The 21,961-nt window shown below is 46.4% G+C and overlaps 1 protein-coding gene across 3 annotated transcripts in view; it reads right to left on the bottom strand.

Moving 5' to 3' along the window:
• The window catches only part of SLC7A11 (solute carrier family 7 member 11), a 248,006-nt gene that overhangs the window by 209,925 nt on the left and 16,120 nt on the right, over positions 1 to 21,961 (bottom strand). For 2 of the 3 annotated variants that reach the window (XM_083173663.1, XM_083173671.1), the window contains exon 1: positions 10,522 to 11,090. In XM_083173663.1, the coding sequence (XP_083029789.1) occupies positions 10,522 to 10,810 (289 nt within the window). In that variant the 5' untranslated portion in view covers positions 10,811 to 11,090. Of the gene's footprint in view, positions 1 to 10,521; positions 11,091 to 21,961 lie in introns of those variants that run through there. The other variant, XM_083173680.1, reaches the window with a different exon arrangement.

The following is a 21,961-nucleotide window of genomic DNA, read 5'->3' as shown; positions in this document are numbered from 1 at the left end:
AAGGCACTCCAAAAGGCCTAGAAGAAGCAACAAGTGCAGCCACCTAAACATCAGAAAGTAATTATTTCCTCTTCTCTGCTATACTGACAAGTTTGCCTCAGTTTATAACATGCCTGGCTACAGTACAGCATGGCAGTTATTGTTGGTTGCTAGTCCAACCCAGTTTTCATTCTTACTAATTCCAGTAGAGTTTCTCAGATCTGATCTATGTTTGTTATGAGTGTTCTAGTTAACATTTATTTTGCATACAATGGTATTTGCATACAATGGTATTTCTCTCTTGTTCCACCTTAGGGTTGCCATCCGTAGGCTTCTGTAAAATCTGACCTCAGGGGGCGGGGCTTAGCCTTATATACAGCAGGAGCATGTGACTAGAGTGCACCTGCATGACCTGCTGTGCACATGTCATGCACCAGCAGCTAAGCTCCCTACTCCCCTGGCTGTGGTAAGATAAGTGAAAATTGTATTTCACTATACCATTCCAGCGTATGTCAGGAGGCTTGCACCTAACCCATCAGCTGTTGCTAGGTGGCAATCCTATTCCCTAGAACAAAGAGAGTTTGCAAATTATAGATTCCTGCAAACTAGTGTTTAACACTGGGAACAAGAATAAAAACACTAATTACTCTGACCTACTGTACATGAAGGTGTGACTGAGCATGCAGTAACTGAGCCTGCTCACATGTAACAGACTGTGGCCTGCCTTCCTGACTGGCACAGTATTCTCCCATGGATTGGAATGATGTTTGTCCTGCTTTACGGGTGCCCTGTCGTCTGCCCCTGATGCCCCCAGCAATGAAAGCTCATTTTTATAGGAGATAAGAAGTTTTGTGTCTGCCTAGTGCTATAAAAGCAGCAGGCTGACCACACCCTTTCTTTCATTATCTCACATACGTCAGTGCTCTGAAAATATCCTTTAAACCATACTTACCTACTTTTGAAAACTAGTTATAGGGAGATTATAGTGGGAAGTAGAATTTTGCACCACACCCCATTGAGGGGGCGTGTCATGCTCCTCCCAAAGGGTGTGGCTAGTTCCATATATGGAAAGATTGTGAAAAGAAATTGTGAACGTGGCACCTAGAAGTGTGGGTGTGTACTACTACATCTGAGAGGAATCTTTTAAAAATGACTTATATCCAAATGTAGATGAGCCCCAAATCAGTTAGTAATTGATACTATACAGTACTTGCTAAAGTGCTGGGAAATGGTGCTGATGATTCAATGTAAATGTATCTATCTCTCGTTGCTTTTTTCACAAAAAAATGTAACAGTAATGTGCGCTAGGTGAAATGAGGGAGATTGCTAGTCTAATGAGGGAGAGAGGGAGATTGCTGCTATTTCTGGGAGTCTCCTGCAGAATGCAGGAGGGTAGGCATTTATGCTTTAAACCTGTTGGTATAAATCATATTAGAATCAACTTTATTGGTCATGTGTGCTTGCGCACACTCGGAATTTGTTGTGGATATACAGTGCAGCATCAAGCAGGGATGAAGGGGGAGGCATTATTGTTCATAGCTAACTTGTAAACTGTAATGCATAATCTCCAAACACACATCATTCAGAAAACTGCATCTGACATTGTACAGGAATTAATATGCATTTCAGGTTAACCCTTTGAGTGCCACCATTGCTTTGAGCGATCCTCAAAAAATCTGCTAAAAATGCCAGAGTTGCTCACAGTGACTGTTCTTTTGGTATAAATAAATAAATACAAACCCAGCCAGGTCAATTAATTGAAGTTTAGTTAAATATTGCACCCAATAAAAGAACAGTCCCTGTGAGCGGCACTGGCATTTTTAACAGATGTTTTGAGGCTCGCTCATAACAATGTTGGCACTCAAAGGGTTTAATAAAAAAGGTTTGCTTGGCATATTTCACACCTACTGTATTTTGACAAATTCCCTTGGCACTCAAAGGGTTAATGGGACTTAGCAGTACTTGTCTTGTTGTTGAGCACAGTACAGTAGAATAAATAAAATTGTAAACTAATTCAATAATCAACAAATGTCATGAGATTCTAATGCACTAATTTGCAACATGTAACTTTTCGTAGTGCATACATTACCAACCTACAGTAAATAGAAAAACCCTAGATGGCAAATAACAAGTCTTTAAATCAGGGGCGTGTTTAAAAAAAGAGACGGGCCGTGTGCAGCCTCCTCCATTTCTGCCAGGAGTAGTGCAGTGTAGTAGGGTCTAGCACTGTAGAGCTCAGACCCTATGTGCATGCACAAATCTCCGGAAAAATGGCCGCCATACCATTTATCCAGAGATTTGTGCATGCGCATAGGATTCTCGCATTGCTTTTGCTGCTGGCAGCAATGCAGTGATGTTGACTCTAAACACTAGAGTACTCAGGCTCCACTGCGCATGCGCAGATCACCAGTAATATGGCCACTGTGACATTTTTTAAGCGATTTTGGCAGCGCTCCTGATGCTGCTGCTGGAGGGAATTAGGAAAATGGGAGCAACATATGTAGGCCCCTCTGGGACTCAGGGGCCAGTGTACAATGTGCACACTGCACTCATTATAAATACACCACTACTGTAAATTGGTTAGCTTGGAACAGTCAGTATGTCTTATAGGAGTAGAAAATAATGGATATGATTCAGCATTATGATTTTTGCAAAACTACAACTCCCAACAGTAGCATGTGAGGGGCGCCTGTAAGCGCTTTGCTAAATAGTGAATTGCTCTCATTTTAATTGTAGCTTCCTGCCTTCACCACATTCCATACCAATAGTCTAATAACATAGTGCCACACTCCCATCCAAGTATTCACATAGCCTAGAGCCACATTCCCATACACCATTCTAATAGGCCAGTGCCATGCTCCTATACCAAAATTCCATTAGCCCAGTACCACTCTCCCACACCAGGATTCGTTACTTATGTAATATCTGGGCCCCGTTTTTCTTATGAGACCGCGTCCCCTCGCCACGCTTCGGGCACGGTGGCTCGCTGCGCTCGCCACACTATATAAAATCAACTCCATGTGTAGTTGGATAGTAGGGGTATGAAAAAATGGGGTGCATTTAACATGGGAGCCCAGATAATACATAAGTACCCAGGATTCTAATAGTCCAGTGCCATACTTATGTACCCATTCTATTAGCCAAGTTCCACACTCACATACACAATTCTATTAGCCCAGTGCCACACTCCTCTCCCAGCATTGTAGTAGCCCAGTGCCACACTTACACACACTTTAACAATGTAGATGTCTACAGTATTTCTACAGGGTGTTGGTATACAGAAATCTTTTACATTGAATGGAACACTTTACATAGATGGCATGCTTGCCAATTCTCCCTGATTGTCTAATAGACTTTCAATAATAATAGCAGCAATATCCCAAATTAAATCCGCCACTGTTCTCTGCCTTAGTGAAGCCAGATGCAGTCTGTGAGACTACTCTGGCTTCACTGGGACTGGCAGTCACTTTCTATTGGAAGTCCGACCTGCCAGTCACTCAATGCAGTCCAATTGGAAGGTGTTCCCATCCCTCCTGGATGCCTCTCTATGCACAGCTGTGGGGCAGCACCAATAATGGGTTCTGCAAATGTGCAGTACCGAGGACGATACTGCGCATGCGCCGGACCAAGGACCCTAAATTTGTCTCTGGGGCTATAGAGGCTGGGTCCAGCGCATGCGCAGTATGTATGAAGCTATTGCGCATGTGCTGGCACTGTACCGGGGATCGGTGTATTGGAGTGGGATTTTCAACAGTGGCATCAGCAGAAGGGACCAGGAGCAGATCAGCGGCGGCAGAGGAGTTGGGGGGGGGGGCTGCATTGTGACAGCCCCCTCCACCAAAGAAGTAAGAGCCGCCGCTGGTTGGGAGGTACAGGTATGTATCCCTGACTCCCAGAAGAGTCTAGCAATCTGCCTGATTGCAGCTAAATCCCATTATATAAAAATAAAATAAAAAATAAAAGCAGAGATATATAATCAAATGGGATCGTAAGTGTAGTTTCCCTGCATTGGTTATAAGGCCCAATGGGGCAGATGTATGAAGCAGTGGATCAGTGGAGAAGTTTCCCATAGCAACCATCAGCATTAAAGTAACATCTATAATTTGCATAATACAGTAGGTACTTGTGTAGTTTCACGGCGGCAGCTTACACTAAAAGCGTAGCCCAACGGCTGCCTTACTTGTGTAGTTTCATGGCGGCAGTCTAAGCTACGTTATCAGTGTAGGCTGCCGCCGTGAAACTACACAGGTAACTACCGTACTGTTGCTGGGAACTGCATCTCTGTCCCCCGCGTCCCTGGCAAGCCTAGTCAGCATGTCTCTCACACCGCCGGCGCTAGCATGATCCCCTCTCTTTGGCGGAGAGGGGATCATGCTGGCGCCGGCAGAGAGACGCTCCATCTGTTTGAGACGCAGGAGCATCTCAGACGCTCCAGCAATGAGATGCTCCTGTGCCTGAGTAGCTATTGCGGCAGGGTACATCCACCCTTCCAACAGGGTCAGGGGTTCTGTAGCGCATGCGTCTCCTGTCCAAAGAGGGGGTGCGGACGCAAGTGCATCTCATTTACAATGAAGGAGGCATTTTCCAGTGCTCCATGTTACATACTGGCAAATGCCTCCATTTGAAACCCCCACTATTCACGGCATCCCAAAGCATGGGAGGCAAATGCCTCTTTTACAAATACCCACTATCCACAGCAGCCCGAAGCGTGGCAAGTCCCGCGTTACACGTCCTCCCGACCTTTTCATACCCCACTATCCATGTGGCGATGATGTTATATAGTCTGGCGAAGTGCGGCGAGCACAGTGAGCCCCGCAAGGGGACTCGGATTATACACTTCGGGCTCGGTGGCTCGCTGCGCTCGCCACATTTATGAAATCAACTCCACGCCAACGTGGATAGTGGAGGTAGGAAAAGGTTGGGCGGACGCGTAACGCATCTGCTCGCCATGGTTCTGGCTGCCTTGGATAGTGGGGGTGTTTCATGAACACATTCACACCTGCCATATCATACATCTGAGACAGTATTGATGACATCTGTTAACCTATACAGGGGTGGGGTCCTGGGGTGCACACCAATTGAGAGGTGCGACCCTGCGGAGACCTTTCAGTAGAACTGCATACAAAGTCAAAGGTGCAGGTGCACAAATTAAACTCCCAATTTAAAAATTTTGCAATAAAATTTTGCATTTTTAGCGAGGTTCTTCGCTTATTTATGGCCATAAGTAACGGCTTGCCCACCGCGTCCAGGTGACCTCATTAGTCGGGCAAGTCCCTAACATTTTGAGGGGTACAAATCTAGGGCACAGGGCACCCCAAAATGGTGCAGCCGAGTGACCCCAGGGCAACACAAGACTGAAAGAAATATATAGTGAAACAAAGTGAGGATAGGTTAGTGAGAGAGGCTGCTAAAGATAGCAGGGGTAAGTAAGTGAGAGGTAAAAAATGAGAGATAAAGTAGAGAGAGGTGAAGTAGTGAGAGGTAAAGGTGAGAAATGAATTACATTGAAATAAAACACACAATAGGGATGAAAGTGAATATGAAAATAAGTGTTAATTTGTGTTGCTCCTGAGGCCAAACAGCCACACCAGTCCAGGGGGGCCCAAAACCCAGAAATTCACCCCTCCCCATCTGATAATCCATTAAACATTTGTGCAGGTCTCACCTTGCTCTGCATGCAGTCTAAGAAATGTCAGGAACCTAATTAAAACCAATATATAGGACAGGTGGGCGTGGGTGCTACCACCAGGCGCAGAAGGGGTCTCTGGCCTTCTAATGTGTATGGAAATACACGGCATTAGATATACAGGGGTGGGGTCCTGGGGTGCACACCAATTGAGAGGTGCGACCCTGCGGAGACCTTTCAGTAGAACTGCATACAAAGTCAAAGGTGCAGGTGCACAAATTAAACTCCCAATTTAAAAATTTTGCAATAAAATTTTGCATTTTTAGCGAGGTTCTTCGCTTATTTATGGCCATAAGTAACGGCTTGCCCACCGCGTCCAGGTGACCTCATTAGTCGGGCAAGTCCCTAACATTTTGAGGGGTACAAATCTAGGGCACAGGGCACCCCAAAATGGTGCAGCCGAGTGACCCCAGGGCAACACAAGACTGAAAGAAATATATAGTGAAACAAAGTGAGGATAGGTTAGTGAGAGAGGCTGCTAAAGATAGCAGGGGTAAGTAAGTGAGAGGTAAAAAATGAGAGATAAAGTAGAGAGAGGTGAAGTAGTGAGAGGTAAAGGTGAGAAATGAATTACATTGAAATAAAACACACAATAGGGATGAAAGTGAATATGAAAATAAGTGTTAATTTGTGTTGCTCCTGAGGCCAAACAGCCACACCAGTCCAGGGGGGCCCAAAACCCAGAAATTCACCCCTCCCCATCTGATAATCCATTAAACATTTGTGCAGGTCTCATCTTGCTCTGCATGCAGTCTAAGAAATGTCAGGAACCTAATTAAAACCAATATATAGGACAGGTGGGCGTGGGTGCTACCACCAGGCGCAGAAGGGGTCTCTGGCCTTCTAATGTGTATGGAAATACACGGCATTAGATATACAGGGGTGGGGTCCTGGGGTGCACACCAATTGAGAGGTGCGACCCTGCGGAGACCTTTCAGTAGAACTGCATACAAAGTCAAAGGTGCAGGTGCACAAATTAAACTCCCAATTTAAAACTGAGGAACCTCGCTAAAAATGCAAAATTTTATTGCAAAATTTTTAAATTGGGAGTTTAATTTGTGCACCTGCACCTTTGACATCTGTTAACCTGTAACTGGATTTTAGTTAATCATAATAATAATACAGGTTGAGTATCCCATATCCGTGCATCTCTTATCCGAATTATTCCAAAAACCGTGGTTTTTGGAATCATTCGAATTTTTTTTTATTTTATTTTTTTTAACCCCCCTTAACCCACTTTTCATACTTACCAAGTCCCAGGGCGTCCACAGCAGGCCTCCGGCATCTTCTCCGGATCTCCAGCGGTCCCAGGAATGCATTGCGCGAGTGTGCGCGCGCGCCGGTGACGTCACCGGTGCGCGCGCACACTCACGCAATGCATTCCTGGGACCGCTGGAGACCCGGAGAAGATGCCGGAGGCCTGCTTTGGACGCCCGGGGACTGCGTGGACGCCGAGGGACCACCGGACACCATCAGGGGACAGGTAAGTATGGCTAAAACAATTTATTCCAAAAACCGGAAAATTCCCCTATCCGGAATGCTCGTGGTCCCGAGCATTTCGGATAGGGGATACTCAACCTGTAATAATAACACTTAAAGCTACTTTACACATTACAGTACAATCATCAAGAATAACGGACTACGCTAACTACGCTGGCCGTGGGAACACTACGCTACTTCTGACTGACTACGCTGGCCACAGGAACACTACACTACTTCTGACTGACTACGCTGGCCACAGGAACACTACGCTAATTCTGACAGGGATGCTACGCTGACGGTGTAACTGCTGCCGTGAAACTACACAAGTACCGCATAATATAAAATTGGTTGGTTGCCATGGGTTATTTCTCCACTGGCTCACTTCTCCCTTATCACTGCTTCATACATCTACCCCGATGATCTCTTTGGCTACATACTGTACATTTTCAAATAAGATTTCTTGTAAACACTTATATGGACCCACATGTGAATAAAACACAATGGGCCAGATGCACTAAGGGGCAGATTTATTAAGCTTGGAGAAGAGATAAACTGGAGATAAAGCGGAGAAAAGGTAAAAGGAGATAACGCATCAGCCAATCATCTCCCAACTGTCTTTTTCAAACACAGCTGATTGGCTGGTGCTTTATCTCTTTTTACCTTTTCTCCACTTTATCTCCAGTTTATCTCTTCTCCAAGCTTAATAAATCTGCCCCTAAGTTTCAAAAGTGATAAAATGGAGAGTGATAATCCGCCAGCCAATCAGATCTTGCCTGACATTTTTCAAGCACAGTCTGCGACATGGCAGGTAGGAGCTGATTGTCTGGTGGTTTATCACTCTCCATTTTATCACTTTTGAAGCTTAGTGCATCTGGCCCAATAAATGAGCAAACCCTGAAGTGTATCAATGTCTTTTCTTAAACACAGGCCTCTTACCCACACCAATGCAGGCACTGCAGTTCATGTCCACTGCAACACTGCACACATACAGATGTATCCCTTTTACATCTAGGTGCATCGCAGCAAGGATGTTGCAGCATAGCAGGGAGTGGGCATTCACATGCTCCTGCTATGCTATTGAAGGGAATTCGAGCTGGTGTGTGCATGTGTCTGCCTCCCGTTGACTTCATTGAAGTGCCATTGAAGTGTTCGGGAGCCAACAAGTGCATGTACTCGCCTCTCATTTATTTCAATGAGACCCAACAGTGATGCGAACAAACTCAGTATGCTGCACTAACTTGCATTGTGGTCCTGCTACAGTAAGCTGCTACAGTATATGCAACAACAGTGTAGCGGGACACATCTGTAGGCGTTGTTTTTACAATATCACTGAAAGGCTTTTATGGTTGATAGCAAACAATAAATGCTTATGAATTGCACAATTTACTTTACCATTGTTCATTCATCCACATACTATTGTATTTTACAATACCAAAATAATATTAGTTACTTATGCTGAATAAAATGATCAGGGCCACCATCGGGGGGGTGCTATGGGGACAACTGTCCAGGGCCTGGCCACTCTGACAGAGGGTAGGGTCCAGGTCACTCTATCCACGCAGCCCACACAAGGACCCCCCTTCACAAACAGCTGCGCCTGGCTGTTGGTCATCTGGATGCCAGCCCCCCTCAACAGCGGCAGGCCACGGGTCATCCGCAACTCGCAGCACAGATACAGCCCGCCTCTGACATTTATTAGTGACAGCCGCCTGCTACCTGGTGGCATTCAAAACAGGCAGTGCAGTGGGCAGCAGGAAAGCCAAGAGCTTCCACAGAAAGCCCCCACCGCATTCAATTGCTGTGCCAGGCGAAGGAGGAGCCGTTGCCACCGTCTCTGAGCCTCTAACATTGGTGATATTGTGTGTGTGTGTGTGTGTGTGTGTGTGTGTGTGTGTGTGTGTATTTAGGCTGAAGCAAGCTGTAACTAACAAAAATTCCCTAAAACAAAACAAAAAATGCAACAATAACTTTTTTTACAGTGTTTTACCCTCACAAAATAAAAACCTGGCATCAGAGCCAGGTTTATATTTTGTGAGGGTGAACCACTGTAATCAATGTCTTTTTTTTTTTTTTAAGGTAGTCACTTATTTGTTATAGCCTTGCTGCTTGAACCTGCAAACACTAGTAACAACAGGTGGGGTGCAGTCTATTTTATCAGTCCTGGGCCCCACATTTTCTGATGCAGCCCAGGTACGGGTAAAAACCAGATCAGGACAAGACCGCCGGACCGGACATCAAAATCTTCAGTTCGGAGCTTGTAGCGTCCGGTCCAGGGGGTGTCCTGTCCAGGGGGTGTCCTGTCCGGGGGCTGCCTGTGACACCTGTCACCAGGTAGAGGAGGAGGGGGAGAATAAAGTCTCCCAGTATGGTCCGGGCATCTAGCAAAAACCGGACGGTCCGGACCACACGGGGAGGCTGTAATCTCCCCTTCCCCATGTCCCTGGTGATAGCTATCACAGGGACCCCCCTGGACAAGACACCCCTGGGTGGGACAACCCCTGGACCAGACACTACAAGCACCTGGCTGCAGATTTTGATGTCCAGTCCGGCAGTCCGGGGTTTAGACCGGGTCCGGTTTTTACATAGTCCCTGGCAGCCCTGATGCCCACCATTATTTATTATTATTTATTAACAGTTTCTTCCGTTGTGCTTTACAAAGGGGATAGTGATACTTACAACAAAACAGGGTATTTACAGACAGTCAAAATGTAGGAGAGCCCTGCTCGCAAGCTTACAATTCACCATGAATATTAATTTTCTTGAACACTTTTTACTTTTAATTATTCAATTAATAGTTTTAACCTGTCATACTGAATGCAAGAGTGTAACAGTAAGTTGTGGTTCACAAATTAATTTGCTTTATGTATGCTTACACCACGGACTACAGGGTTTGGCAATGAGCAGGTTAAGGTCACACAATAATTAGTCAGCATGGAGACACACACCCTCTGTATAATGCCAATAGCAGCTTAGCTGTGGGGAACAAATGTACACACACACTCGGCTTCATAGAACAATAACGTAGTTCATGTAAAGAGGTTTTTTTTACAGATTTATCACGTCAAAATCTGTTAGAAAATCATAGAAAAGCATAACGTAGAAAATATTAAAAAGATTAATTTAACTTTGTCTTCAATTCATAAATTAAAAAAAAATCAAATGATCAGCTACCTATAGTAAAATAAATGTTTTAAATGACAATAAGTTCAAAGTATATTTAAGACATACTGTTACAGGTACATGCATAGTTATACATAATTCAGTTACATTTGATATTGATTTATATTAGAAAGTCATGTCAATCCATGCAAGAAGTTTTATGGTAACATATGTGATGTAACTTAACACAGTGAGAATTGAACGCTGACACTTACCAAAGAGAGAGAGAATGCCACATGCGGTCCACACAGTTAAAGACATTCCTACGCTCCCAGTGTTCTGTAAAATTCCTTTGGGGGAGATAAAAATCCCTGCTCCAATGATAGTTCCAATAATTATTGAGATTCCTCTCAATAAAGTTACTTTCTTTTTCAGCACCACCTTTTCTCCGGTGCCATCAGATTGTTTGCAGGTAATTGAGGGTAACATGCCTTGCGACTCCTTTGCAGGGTAGGTACATTTGGAAATCATGGGTACATCAGCAGGAACAGGTTTCCTATACATGTTGAGCAAGAAGACAATAAATAGTAATAGAAAAGTGCTGTGCAGGTAGTGTCTGGCTGTCTGTGCTCTGTAGCTGCTGAGCCTACAGACTTCTGTGTGCTTCTGATGTAAACTTTCAAATAACTAGTGTTAGTAGCTGCTTCTTAGTAACACCTGCCTATTCACACTGTCCTATTACCCTATTACTGTAGACCGAGTCAGCTTCCGCATGGGTTTGATAATTTGTACAGTATTTAAGCTGCTGTCGTACCAGGTTACATGCTGCTGAATGATGATGTAAATTCCCTAAGTTTGCATCAGCTGCAGAGAACTTTTTGGCATTACTCAGCAGTTCTTACAAAGCTGCATGTTACACAAGAAAAAACCCTGATCTTCTTACACAAAATCTGAGTGAGTAACAGGAACTACGGTTGTGTTAAGGAAATCATTGTGACTTGCAGAAATGCTTTTTAGTTAGAGAACAAAGACTATTTATTCCCAGGCTTATTGAAAGTTAAACACTTGAATTCTATCAGTCTATAGTACTGTGTCTTGGGTATAGGTAAAAACCGGACCAGTACAAGACCCCCGGACCGCTGGACCGGACATCAAATTCTGCAGTCTGGAGCTTGTAGCGTCTGGTCCGGAGGGTGTCCTGTCCAGGGGTGTCCTGCCTGGGGGGGCTGTCTGTGACACCTGTAACCAGGGAGTGGAGGACTGGGAGAATAAAGCCTCCCTGTATGGACCGGGCATGTAGCAAAAACTGGACGGTCCGGACCACACGGGGAGGCTGTAATCTCCCCTTCCCCATGTCCCTGATGATAGCTATCACAGGGAACCCCCCGGACAAGCCACCCTCTGGACTTGACACCCCCCGGACTGGACACTACAAGCTCCGGACTGCAGATTTTCATGTCCGGTCTGGCGGTCCGGGGTTTAGTCCGGGTCTGGTTTTTACATAGTCCCCTGTGTCTTTGTTACCAGTGACAATGCGCAAACCTAGAAATAAAAATGACTGAGAGCTGAATAAGCAGGATGCCACATAAGTGCCCTATCTTTTAGTTATAGGCAAGTGTAAGGCTAGTTTCAGTTTCAGGTGGGTTGTACTGGGGTAGTCTGGTGATCAACTAGTGGCCTCTGAGTCTAAGGCGCGTTTACATCCTAGTGGAGTATATACAGATAGAGCTCATCTCATTGAATCGTCAAATCCCCTAATACTCCTTAAACTCACCATCGGTATCCTTATTCTTAAATAAATTAACACTTAAACTTAACTTAGCTTAACTAAAATAATGACATGGACACAAGTGCTGGCGTTTCAAATAATGAATGTCAAATTTATTTTGACAACTGTAAAATGGTGGCGGCACCAAAGAACGGTCAGAGGGGGTAGGATCACCATAGCATAGCATTCACACACTGCTGGTGATCAACTCTCCCAGCCAACCACCCGGGTCGGTGGTGGCAGCCATCTTCCATGCAAAGAAGTATGGCTCATGACAATCTATGTCAGGAGAGCGCACCCACTATCTGCACACTATTCCATCTACACAAATGACCGTTCTTTACCGCCACCAAAGAGAAGAAGTATAGACAGAATATAGGGATGGGAGGGCGGGGAAATTTCCTCAGAGAGGCAGACTTCTCATGTCACAACACCCTTCTTGCCTGACTACGACTCCCCTTGGACCCATTACCTGTCAGCAGCAGCACACTTTCCATGACCCCTAACACAAACTGTTAAACCAGATGCAGCACAAGAATCCTGCGGTGGTTTATGTCACCTCTGACTTAATCAGCCATAAGTTTTTCTTTCACACCAGAAAATGCAGGGACATTCCCGGGAATATTGTCCCTGGATGATGCAGGGACATTCCCGGATTGGCACCTTTCACACCAGGCTAGTCACTGCATTTTCTGTTGTGTGAAGGGGTCAGGAAGGAGGCGGGCAGGAGGCAGGAAGGAGGCTGGCAGGAGGCAGGAAGAGGCTGCCAGGAGGCAGGTCCTCGATGCGGGCCAGGGATCCACACAGGCGGCGGGCGCAGATGACAGCAAGTCAGATGGTGGCTGCAGATGACACAGCTCTCCAGTGGCAGTGAGTGTGCTGGAGAGCTTCGTCATCTTCATCTGCCGCTGTCCTTTCATTTGCGCCCGCCGCCTGTGTGGATCCCCAGCCTGATAGCACATCAAGGACCTGCACCATGGGTAAGTATTCCCTAGCCCTTTCACACCGGCCAGGTCCCGAGATGAACCGGAGAACAACCCTGCTCCATAGCAGGGTTGAAATCCCGGCAATTTTTGGCGTGATTTTGGTCCGGGAACCTTTCATACCAACGCTTTTCAGGAAACCCGGGAAATTTGGCTGGGGTGAAAAGGGTATACGCTCGAGCAAGCCGGCGGAGAGGCGCTCCACCTGATGGGGATGCGCGTGGTTTTGCAGGCAGCTATGGGGGATGCATTGCCCCATTGGTTGGCGGATGGTGCTTCTATTTCGCCCATGTCTGCGGGTGGTTGCAGCCCCAGCTAGGCTGCCTCTGCTGGCTACTTCGCCTCCCTCTGTGAGCCTCCCTGTCCCATATGTGGTGTATGCGTGCATTGTACACCAGGGTACTGTCTCCAGCAGGTGGTGAGGTGCAGCGCACCGCTGAACACCAGGGTACTGTCACCCCTTGCCAGGTGTGTCATCCTATGTGGATTCCCCCCATTCGCAGGTGGTGGGCCCGGTGACTCTAGTCGGGGAAATCACCATTTCCATGGTAGGCGGGGTTTCCGGCGGCCTGTTCACGGCTTCCATGAGTGTTAATTTAGGGGCAGGGTAGCCTTTGTCCAGTCATGGTTCCTGGCCTTGGGCTCCTGCGGCTCTAGAGTGCCTGTAGAGGGATGTAAATCCGTTGGGGGGCACTGGGCTCCTGAACATTGTTTTAAGTCCTGTTGGTGGTGGGACAGTGCCACTGCTGGTCCTGCTGGACTATATCAGGTGGTTTCTTGATGGAGTACTATTTCCCCTGCCCTACAGTTGCCAGCTCCCTCACCAGCATTATACCCTCCTACAGGGTTTGCATGGGGTGTGGCCTCCTCCTCCTGGCAGGGCTCACATTCATTCTTGTTGGCCTTTCCTCTCTGTTAGCAACCTCTGTGGGCCCTTATTTCCCCAGGTCTGCCACTGGGTTCCAGACTACTTGGCCACTGGGGGCTCCTCTGGCCTCCCCTGCCTGTCTCAACCTGCCCGGGGCAATATGCTGTGGTTTTCAAAAGTGCCCTTCCCCTACAGCCCCCTGTTTGGACCCTGTGGGCCCCAGGTTATTTCCCCCCCGTTAAGTTTTAAGGATTTTTTTTCTCAAATTAGTTGAATGGATCACATGAGAATTCCCAGTGTGCACCCAAAAAATCTCTAATCTTTCTTTTTACTTTATTGCATTTATCCCCCCGGCCTTTTGGTGTCCAGCTTATAACGTTGTAGGTCCAGGGTCCGGCGGGGTTTACCATGCCCCCCCCCCCCCCCCGCTGACCCCTGGTAGAATGGTGCCCATGAGCAACGAGGCGTTAGGGGATGGGCATGTTGTGGTCACCAGTCTCTGCTGCGCCTCCTGATCCCGCACTTTTTATGGAGATGGTGTATTTTGCCAATTTGGCGGTCACCAGGGGTCTTAAGAAGAGGATGAGGGAGAAAATCTGGAAGGGCAAGTATGTGGACATGTTCACCCTTACGGAGGGAATGCGACAGGGTTTTGATAAGGCAAAAAAGGCGGATGGTGTGGGGAGAATGCCTTCCACAATTTACATCAATGGTTTCTGGGTGGATTTTTTAGCATTTGCCTCATGTTACGCTGAATCTAGACCCCTGGAATATCCTAATATCATTAAGTATTTGTTTTTGGTTACCGATATGTACCTCAAGTCTAAGGGTTACTCTTGGAGGGATTATGATGAGAAGTTCCGGATATAGGAAAATAGGACAGGATCTGCGTTTTGCACATTGTTTCAAGGAAGAGGAGGTGTGGCTGGATGTTACAAAGCAGACTAAAGCACTCTTGGAGCCTCCGGGCAAAAAGACAGTCCCTCCTGGGACACCTGGGTTCAGCGTTCTGGGTAAGGGTAAATGTTTTGCTTACAATGAGGGTAAATGTAGCAGGGGTGTCAACACTCCTGCTGTTTGGGGCACATGTGTGGCCTGTATCCAGTTCCAACTCTTCCTTTTTTGTGCATTTCCCCGGTAGGGGTGGTACCCTAGAGTATACAAGGGAAGTCCCACCTTATGCAGCATTTGTCCCAAACCCAGGGGGATCAGTGAACGATGCCATTCTCGAATCGGAGAGCAGGGTTCATTATTAATCTTTTGATGAGACCCTGTGTTTGGTTTGAGATTGCAGTCCTGGTGCCCTGATGGCGACGTTGGACTCCTGTTACACCGTGATTTTTCTGGGTTTCAGTCTAAGTGGTGAATGTTTTGTAGATAGGTGTGCAATGGGCTGTTCTGTCTCCGGCGCCTATTTTGAGAAGTTTAGCTCATTTTTGCATTGCTGCATACAGTCCACCTCTGGCCATAAGGGTGTTGCCCATTACTTGGATGACTTCCAGTTGGTGGGCTCCGGAGTTGGAAGTAGCGAGGTCTTTGTTCGTAACGTTTGGCTGAAGCAGGTCTAGTCTTTGTTGGGATCATTCAATTTTGTGTGCAGAATCATCCCCATGGGGCGTTTTTTTGGCACAAATTTGAATGGGCAACGGCCGGGGTGGCCAGGCAGCATCACACAGTCTACCTTTCCTGTGAGACCAGGAATGATTTGCGGGTTTGGTCCTCATTCCTGGTTTCTTTTAACAGTGAGGTTTTGTGCCTCCATCTGTTCAGACGTGTCCGGTAGTATTGGTTTTGGGGCCTTTTTTAGGGACAAGTGGTGTGTGGCTCCCTGGCCTGCTTCTTGGGTATCACGGGGATTCTTTAGGAATCTCCTTGTGCCGATAATTAATGCCTTGGAATTGTGGGCCTCCTGTTTTGAGGATAGGAAAGTGGTGTTCCATTGCGACAATATGGGGGTGGTTCACGCCATCAACAACCAGAGTGCTTCCTCTCCTCAGGCATTGTGCCTGCTTAGACATCTAGTCCTTCAGTGTTTGAGGTTTAATGTGCATTTCACGGCTCACCATGTCTCCAGCGTTAATAACAAAATTGCAGATGCATTGCCTCGCTTTCAGTGGGATAGGTTTCATGAGTTGGTGCCTGCGGCTGAGGGTTTACTGTGCCTGCCTTATATCTTTCAGATTATCGACCAGGTATAGTCTTGGCCAGGAATGCATTGGAATCTTCCACACATAGGGCATATGATGTGGCTTGGAGGGATTGGAATGCCTTTAGGTATGGTCAGGAAGGTGAGTCTTTATAAGATAAATTGGTTTTTTTTTGGGAGCATCACACAGCAGGTATATTGAAGAGAGCCATGTCCGCTGCCCTTGCGAGCATTGCGTTTCATGCACGGTCTCTGGACCAGGAGGATCCCACTAGGTCCTTTGTGCTGTCTAAGGCTATGAAGGTGTGGGCCAGGGTGAATCCGATGCCTGCAGTTTCGCGTTGGCCCATCGATTTGAAGTTAATGATAGGTTTGATGGGTGCTCTGAGGAGTGTCGGTGAGTCACCGTATGAGGCCGCACTATTCAGGGTGGCATTCACCTTGGGCACTTTTAGGGTGAGTGGGCTGGTCGCTAGTAGAAAGTCTTCATTGGATACGGGGTTTTTGTTTAGTGACATTCTTTTGCGAAACGATGTGTTGCTTTGCAAACTTGCGTGTTCTAAAAGGACCAGGCTGGGTGCAGACGTTGGGTGTCACTTACAGCACATGGCAATAGGGAGGTTTGCACGGTACAGTTTGCGCAAGCATATTTGCAGCTTGCCCCTCCAGAGAGGAGCAGACAGTTGCTGGTGCAGGCCTTTGCATGTCCTCTCACCAAGTCACAGTATTTAGCTTGCTTAGTGTCTTTGGGCTTGCGGCCTGAGGATTACAGGACCCATTCCTTTCAGACTGGGTCAGCTACGCAGGCTGTAGCGGCTGGATCTCCCGAGGTTATGATCCAGGCACTGGGACGGTCCTCTGCTTATAAGTCTTATGTCAGTTTAGATAAGTTGTACACCTGTTGCACTAACCCTAAAACTATGATTACTGTCAGTTTTTGAAGGACTAGCATTCAGAAATTGAGGGTGTGAAGGTTGCTTTTACATTTTCCTGTGAGGGGGCCTTAATTCAATTGGCAAACCTATGGTCCACAGGAGGTTTTTTGAGTTTTCTCCTTCACATGGATTTCTACTGTGGTTCAATTTATACTTTTGTGTTCCAATGCTGACGGTAGGGACTCTTCTTTTTTCAGCTTCTTTGGATACATCTGGACAAATATGGCTTATTCGCCATTCTTTCATTTTTTGGATGAGAGGCATCCGATGGCAGGGCAGACAGTGGAGTACTTAGGTCACAGGGTTGTGAGGTGAATAGGAGTTAGGGGTTTGTGTTTGGTTGATTTCCTGCAAGTTTTATTCCAGCATGAGCGATGGTGGGGTCGTCCTGGCTGGCTGGTCATTCACCTTGGGGGGGAATGACATGGGTCAGATTAAGGGCATTGACCCTGTCCTGAGCATTAAGTCAGATTTGGTGGGCTTGCAGGCTAATTGGCCAGGTGTACGAGTGGTATGGTCCGGGATGATCCCCCGTTTTCACTGGCATGGGGCAATCCATATCTTGGCAATTGAGAAGGCCCATAAAAAAAAGTCAACTCGGCTGTCAGGTTGTTTGTCTGAGCCATGGGTGGTTTGCTGTTTGGTCATCCCCTGTTGGTCCTCAGTAGCAGGCACTACTATAGGGAGGATGGGGTGCACCTTTCCCTAGAAGGCATTTGCATCTTCCTCAAAGATAATTTCAGGTTTTGAGCTTGTGCTTCGCTCCTGGGGTTAGTTTTGGTGGATGGAGGCTGCGTTTGTAAACCTTGTTGTGGAGGGAAAGATCGCTACCAGCCAGCAGTTACAGCATGACATAAGCGGTCATTGTGGGGCACCCCCTTTGGGTAGGATGGCTTGTGTGTCCTTCCCATGCGGGTGGACAAAGGGCATTCCTGTGCAGGAGAGCCCATTGCTCTGCCAGGTTAAAGGGTGGTGAGTCCCACACAATGCAGGTTATGCAGGTAGGAGGCGGTGGTGAGCCCTGCCTGGATTTTGGGGATAAGATCAAGTGGACTAGGCTGAAGTTGGTAGCTACTTTCTCTCTGCCATCCTCCAAAGTTAGTTTAAAATCTAGTTTAATAATGCAACTCCCAAATCTAGTTAAAGTTAGTTTAAACATGGTCACCAAACAATAACTGTTTGTATTTATGTATTGTCTGTGGGCTTTATTTCTTGTCATTGTGAGTTATTTTAGGTTAAGCTAGGTACATCATAATAAGTTATGGGCGCCTTATACTTCTCTAATATTTATTCCACACAGAGAAGTTGGCAGAGATCTGCAAATACAGAATGTGAATGCTCTCAGTCACTGGGGTATGGGTAAAAACTGGACAGGACCCCGAAATGGTCCGGGGGGGGGGGGAGGGTGCCTGTCCAGGGGGTGTCCTGTCTGGTGGGGCTGCTGTGACACATCATGTCCCCAGGGAGGGGAGAATACAGGTCTGCATGGTCTGGGGGTGTAATAAAAACTGTGATTTTCCGGACCAAACAGGGTGGCTGTAATGTCCCCTTCACCATGTCCCTGGTGACAGTCATCACACACCCCCCCGGATGGAACACCCCCGGACCAGACACTACAAGCTCCGGAATGTGGAATGCGTTCGGGGACAGGTTTTTATCTCAGGTTTTTTACTGTACGTGCTTGCAATTTGCAGAAAAAAGCAGATTCTCATCTCATGTGTATAGAAACTCATTTTCTGTTTAGTTATATCACATTTCATTTATTTGCTTTAATTGATGTTGATTAAAGATAAACATCACTTCAATAAACAAAACTGATTCATTTATCTTTCATATTCCGTTAATAAAATACCTTTACGATGATTTCTGTCTAAATAGGGAAATCATATGTACATACTGTAGTAGCTACTCACATTAACACAATGAAATAATATAAAGCTATCAATAAATGAACACAATTAAAAATGCGTCGCTGCCCCAGCAGGGTTCCCCGGCGCCCTGGCAGCCTGGCTTCTTGATTACTGGGGCAGTGAGTCCGGGCGCCCTTCGAAGGGCGTCCCAGGCACTTCCAACCGGCCTTGTCCGGGCGGGTGACATCATTTCCACCCGGCCGGTGTGCGTCATCGCCCTGCCGGGCAGCAGAACAGTGAGCCCTCGGCGTTCCCCGGCAGCCGCCCAGAGGTTGCCAGGCAACAGGGGACGCTGAGGAATGCGTCGCCCGGTGGTTGCTTAGCAACCAGGAGACGCATCGAGCCAACCACTCTAATAGCGCTGCTCAGTTCCTCCATTGGTTGCCTGTATTTTATTGTATTGAATATAAAATACTTTTACTTGCATATAAAGCTATTAACCATACTACACCAGCATATAGATGTGTCCACATACATCTTGGTTTTGTTGCGCCATGTATGGCACAATTTGGCACACCTTGGACTCTGAAAAAGTCACGCTTTGTGATTTTTCTAAAAAATTCCATCTCTAATCTATTACTTTTATACAAATTCTACTGCTGCAAACAATTTTCAGAATCCATCCACTTGCTACATTTGGAAAAACAGCTAAGCCGTGTTTTACATGTTGTGACAAATTCAGAAAAAAAGCGAAGATGTATGTGGACACATATCTCTTTACTTTTCTCAAAATACCTCTCAACCAGGGCCGGCGCCACCACTAGGAGGGCGGTACTGAGCCGCCGAGGAGGAGAGGTACCATAGAGGTACCCATACAATAGAGAAACCAGGATGCACCGAGGGGACTGGGAGCAGGTGAGAAAGGAAGCGTAGCTTCCCTCCCCCTCCCTGGACACGGTGCAGTGTTGCCCGCACCCCCACCCTGTGGTGCAGTATCATCCGCACCCCCCGCCGTCCACTGAAATTTCCCCTGCAGCGGGGACTGGGAGCAGGTGAGAAAGGAAGCGTAGCTTCCCTCTCCCCCCCCCGGACACGGGGGTTGCGGGCGCATGCCGCAGTGTCGCTTGCGCCCCCACCCTGTGGTGCAGTATCGTCTGCTGCCTGCTGAAATCTCCCCAGCAGCGGGCGGCGAGCGGGCGGGCGGGGGATTTGCCTGGGGCGGGGGGAGGCTTGCACCGGCCCTGCTCCCAACTCGACCACTCCACTCTGCACAAGATCTGCGTCTCCCTTCTGCATGAATCACTAGCTCCCATTCACTATTACAGGACTTTCCTCGGGCTGTTCCCACCCTATGGAATGCCCTTCCACACACACACACACACACACACACACACACACACACACTAGCATCCAAACTTTCAAGCATTCCCTGAAAACTCGCCTCTTCAGGCAAGCCTATCATATTTAAGTTCCACATGCATAACCCTCTGAGGCATTTATGTGTTATATAACTTTTCTTCTGGACTTGCAACTTGGTGGGACTGCTATGCTATTACTGGTGTTGGTCCTTGTGTTTCCCTCCTATGTCCCTATAGATTGTAAGGTTGCAGCAGGGCCCTCTTACCTCCAAATCTGTCTGCTGTTATTACCCAGTTTGTTTTATCACTGTCTACAATTGTAAAGCGCAACGGAATCTGCTGCGCAATATAATAACTAAATAGTGGGAAAAAACTATAAAATAGAGAAGTGAGTAAAGAGGGAAGTTAAGTAAGAGGTAAATATTGAAAGTACAGAAATTAGTAAGTAGATCAGTAAGAAAACAAATAGGTAAGAGAAAGGTAAGAAAGAGGGGTTCCGGATGATAAGTAATTAGGGTGACAGTCAATAGGGAGAATCCACATGGTCTACATGCAGTAGATCCATATTTATAAAAGGTTAACATGACAATTTTTTTCAACTTGGGCTACGATCGGAAATTGCAGTCTGTGTCAAGCAGAGTGGTAGCAGAGTTATGCACCTTGCCGAAGTGTGGTAATTGGACATTGTACACGAATTTGGCATCTGATTACATTTACAAGATGACACAAACATTTACTGTACTTGTGTCAACCCATTTTGTGTCAACCATTACCATGTCAAAATTTTACTGTGTTGATCATTTAGACTGGTCTACCCATCGTGGTGGCTATTTTTTCACGTTGACCTTTTTTACCAGTTATCCACTGTCTGTCAACCATATGGGATCGACATGTTGACTATCGACCTAATCTGCAATGGCCCAGTGATCTACACAAGAGAAAAAGAGTAAAGAGTGCAGCAAAAAGGTAAAATAGTAAAGTACAAAAGTATGAAATAATGAAATGAGTGATATAGAAAGATGTGTGAAAGAGGATAAATAAGTGGATGAAAGTTAGGAAACTAATGTAGAAAGTTTAAAAAAAAAGAAAGAAATTAGTTAAAAAGAAAAGTATAAAATAAAAATGAATAATGTAGAAATTGATGCAAGACATGTACAGTATAAAAAGGTCAACATGTTCAAATAGTTGACATGACAATGGCTGACACACATGGTACACACAAGGGTTTTTTCCACTGTTTAATCCACAGGTTCTTAAAGGCCGTCCTCAGGACCCCACGCAGTTCTCCTCACAGAGAGGTAGATTTATTAAGCTTGGTGAAGTGATAATGTGGCTGGTACTTTATCACTGGCCAATCAGCTCCTAACTGTGAAGTTAGAGGCTTGTTTTGAAAAATGACAGGTAGGAGATGATTGGCCGGTGATAAAATACCAGACACTGGGGATTATTCTGATTCACTCGCAAAGGCACAATCACTCTCTAATGGACAAAACCATATGCATTGCAGGTGGGGCTGATGTAACATGTGCAGAGAGAGTTAGATTTGGGTGGGGGGTGTACTTCAAACTGATATCTATATTGCAGTGTAAAAATAAAGCAGCCAGTATTTACCCTGCACAGAAACAATAAAACACCAAAATCTAACTCTCTCTGCACATGTTACATCAGCCCCACCTGCAGTGCACATGGTTTTGTCCATTAGAGAATGATTGTGCCTTTACAAGTGAATCAGAACAACCCCCACTATCACTTCACTGAGCTTAATACATCTACCCCAGAATCACAAATAAAATAATTAGCTCCATCT

The sequence above is a fragment of the Crinia signifera genome, chromosome 1 (assembly GCF_055691185.1).
Source record: "Crinia signifera chromosome 1, ASM5569118v1, whole genome shotgun sequence".
In the NCBI taxonomy this organism is placed as follows: domain Eukaryota; kingdom Metazoa; phylum Chordata; class Amphibia; order Anura; family Myobatrachidae; genus Crinia; species Crinia signifera.
Note: the sequence above shows the minus strand (reverse complement) of the source record. Positions and strands in the feature narration are given on the sequence as shown.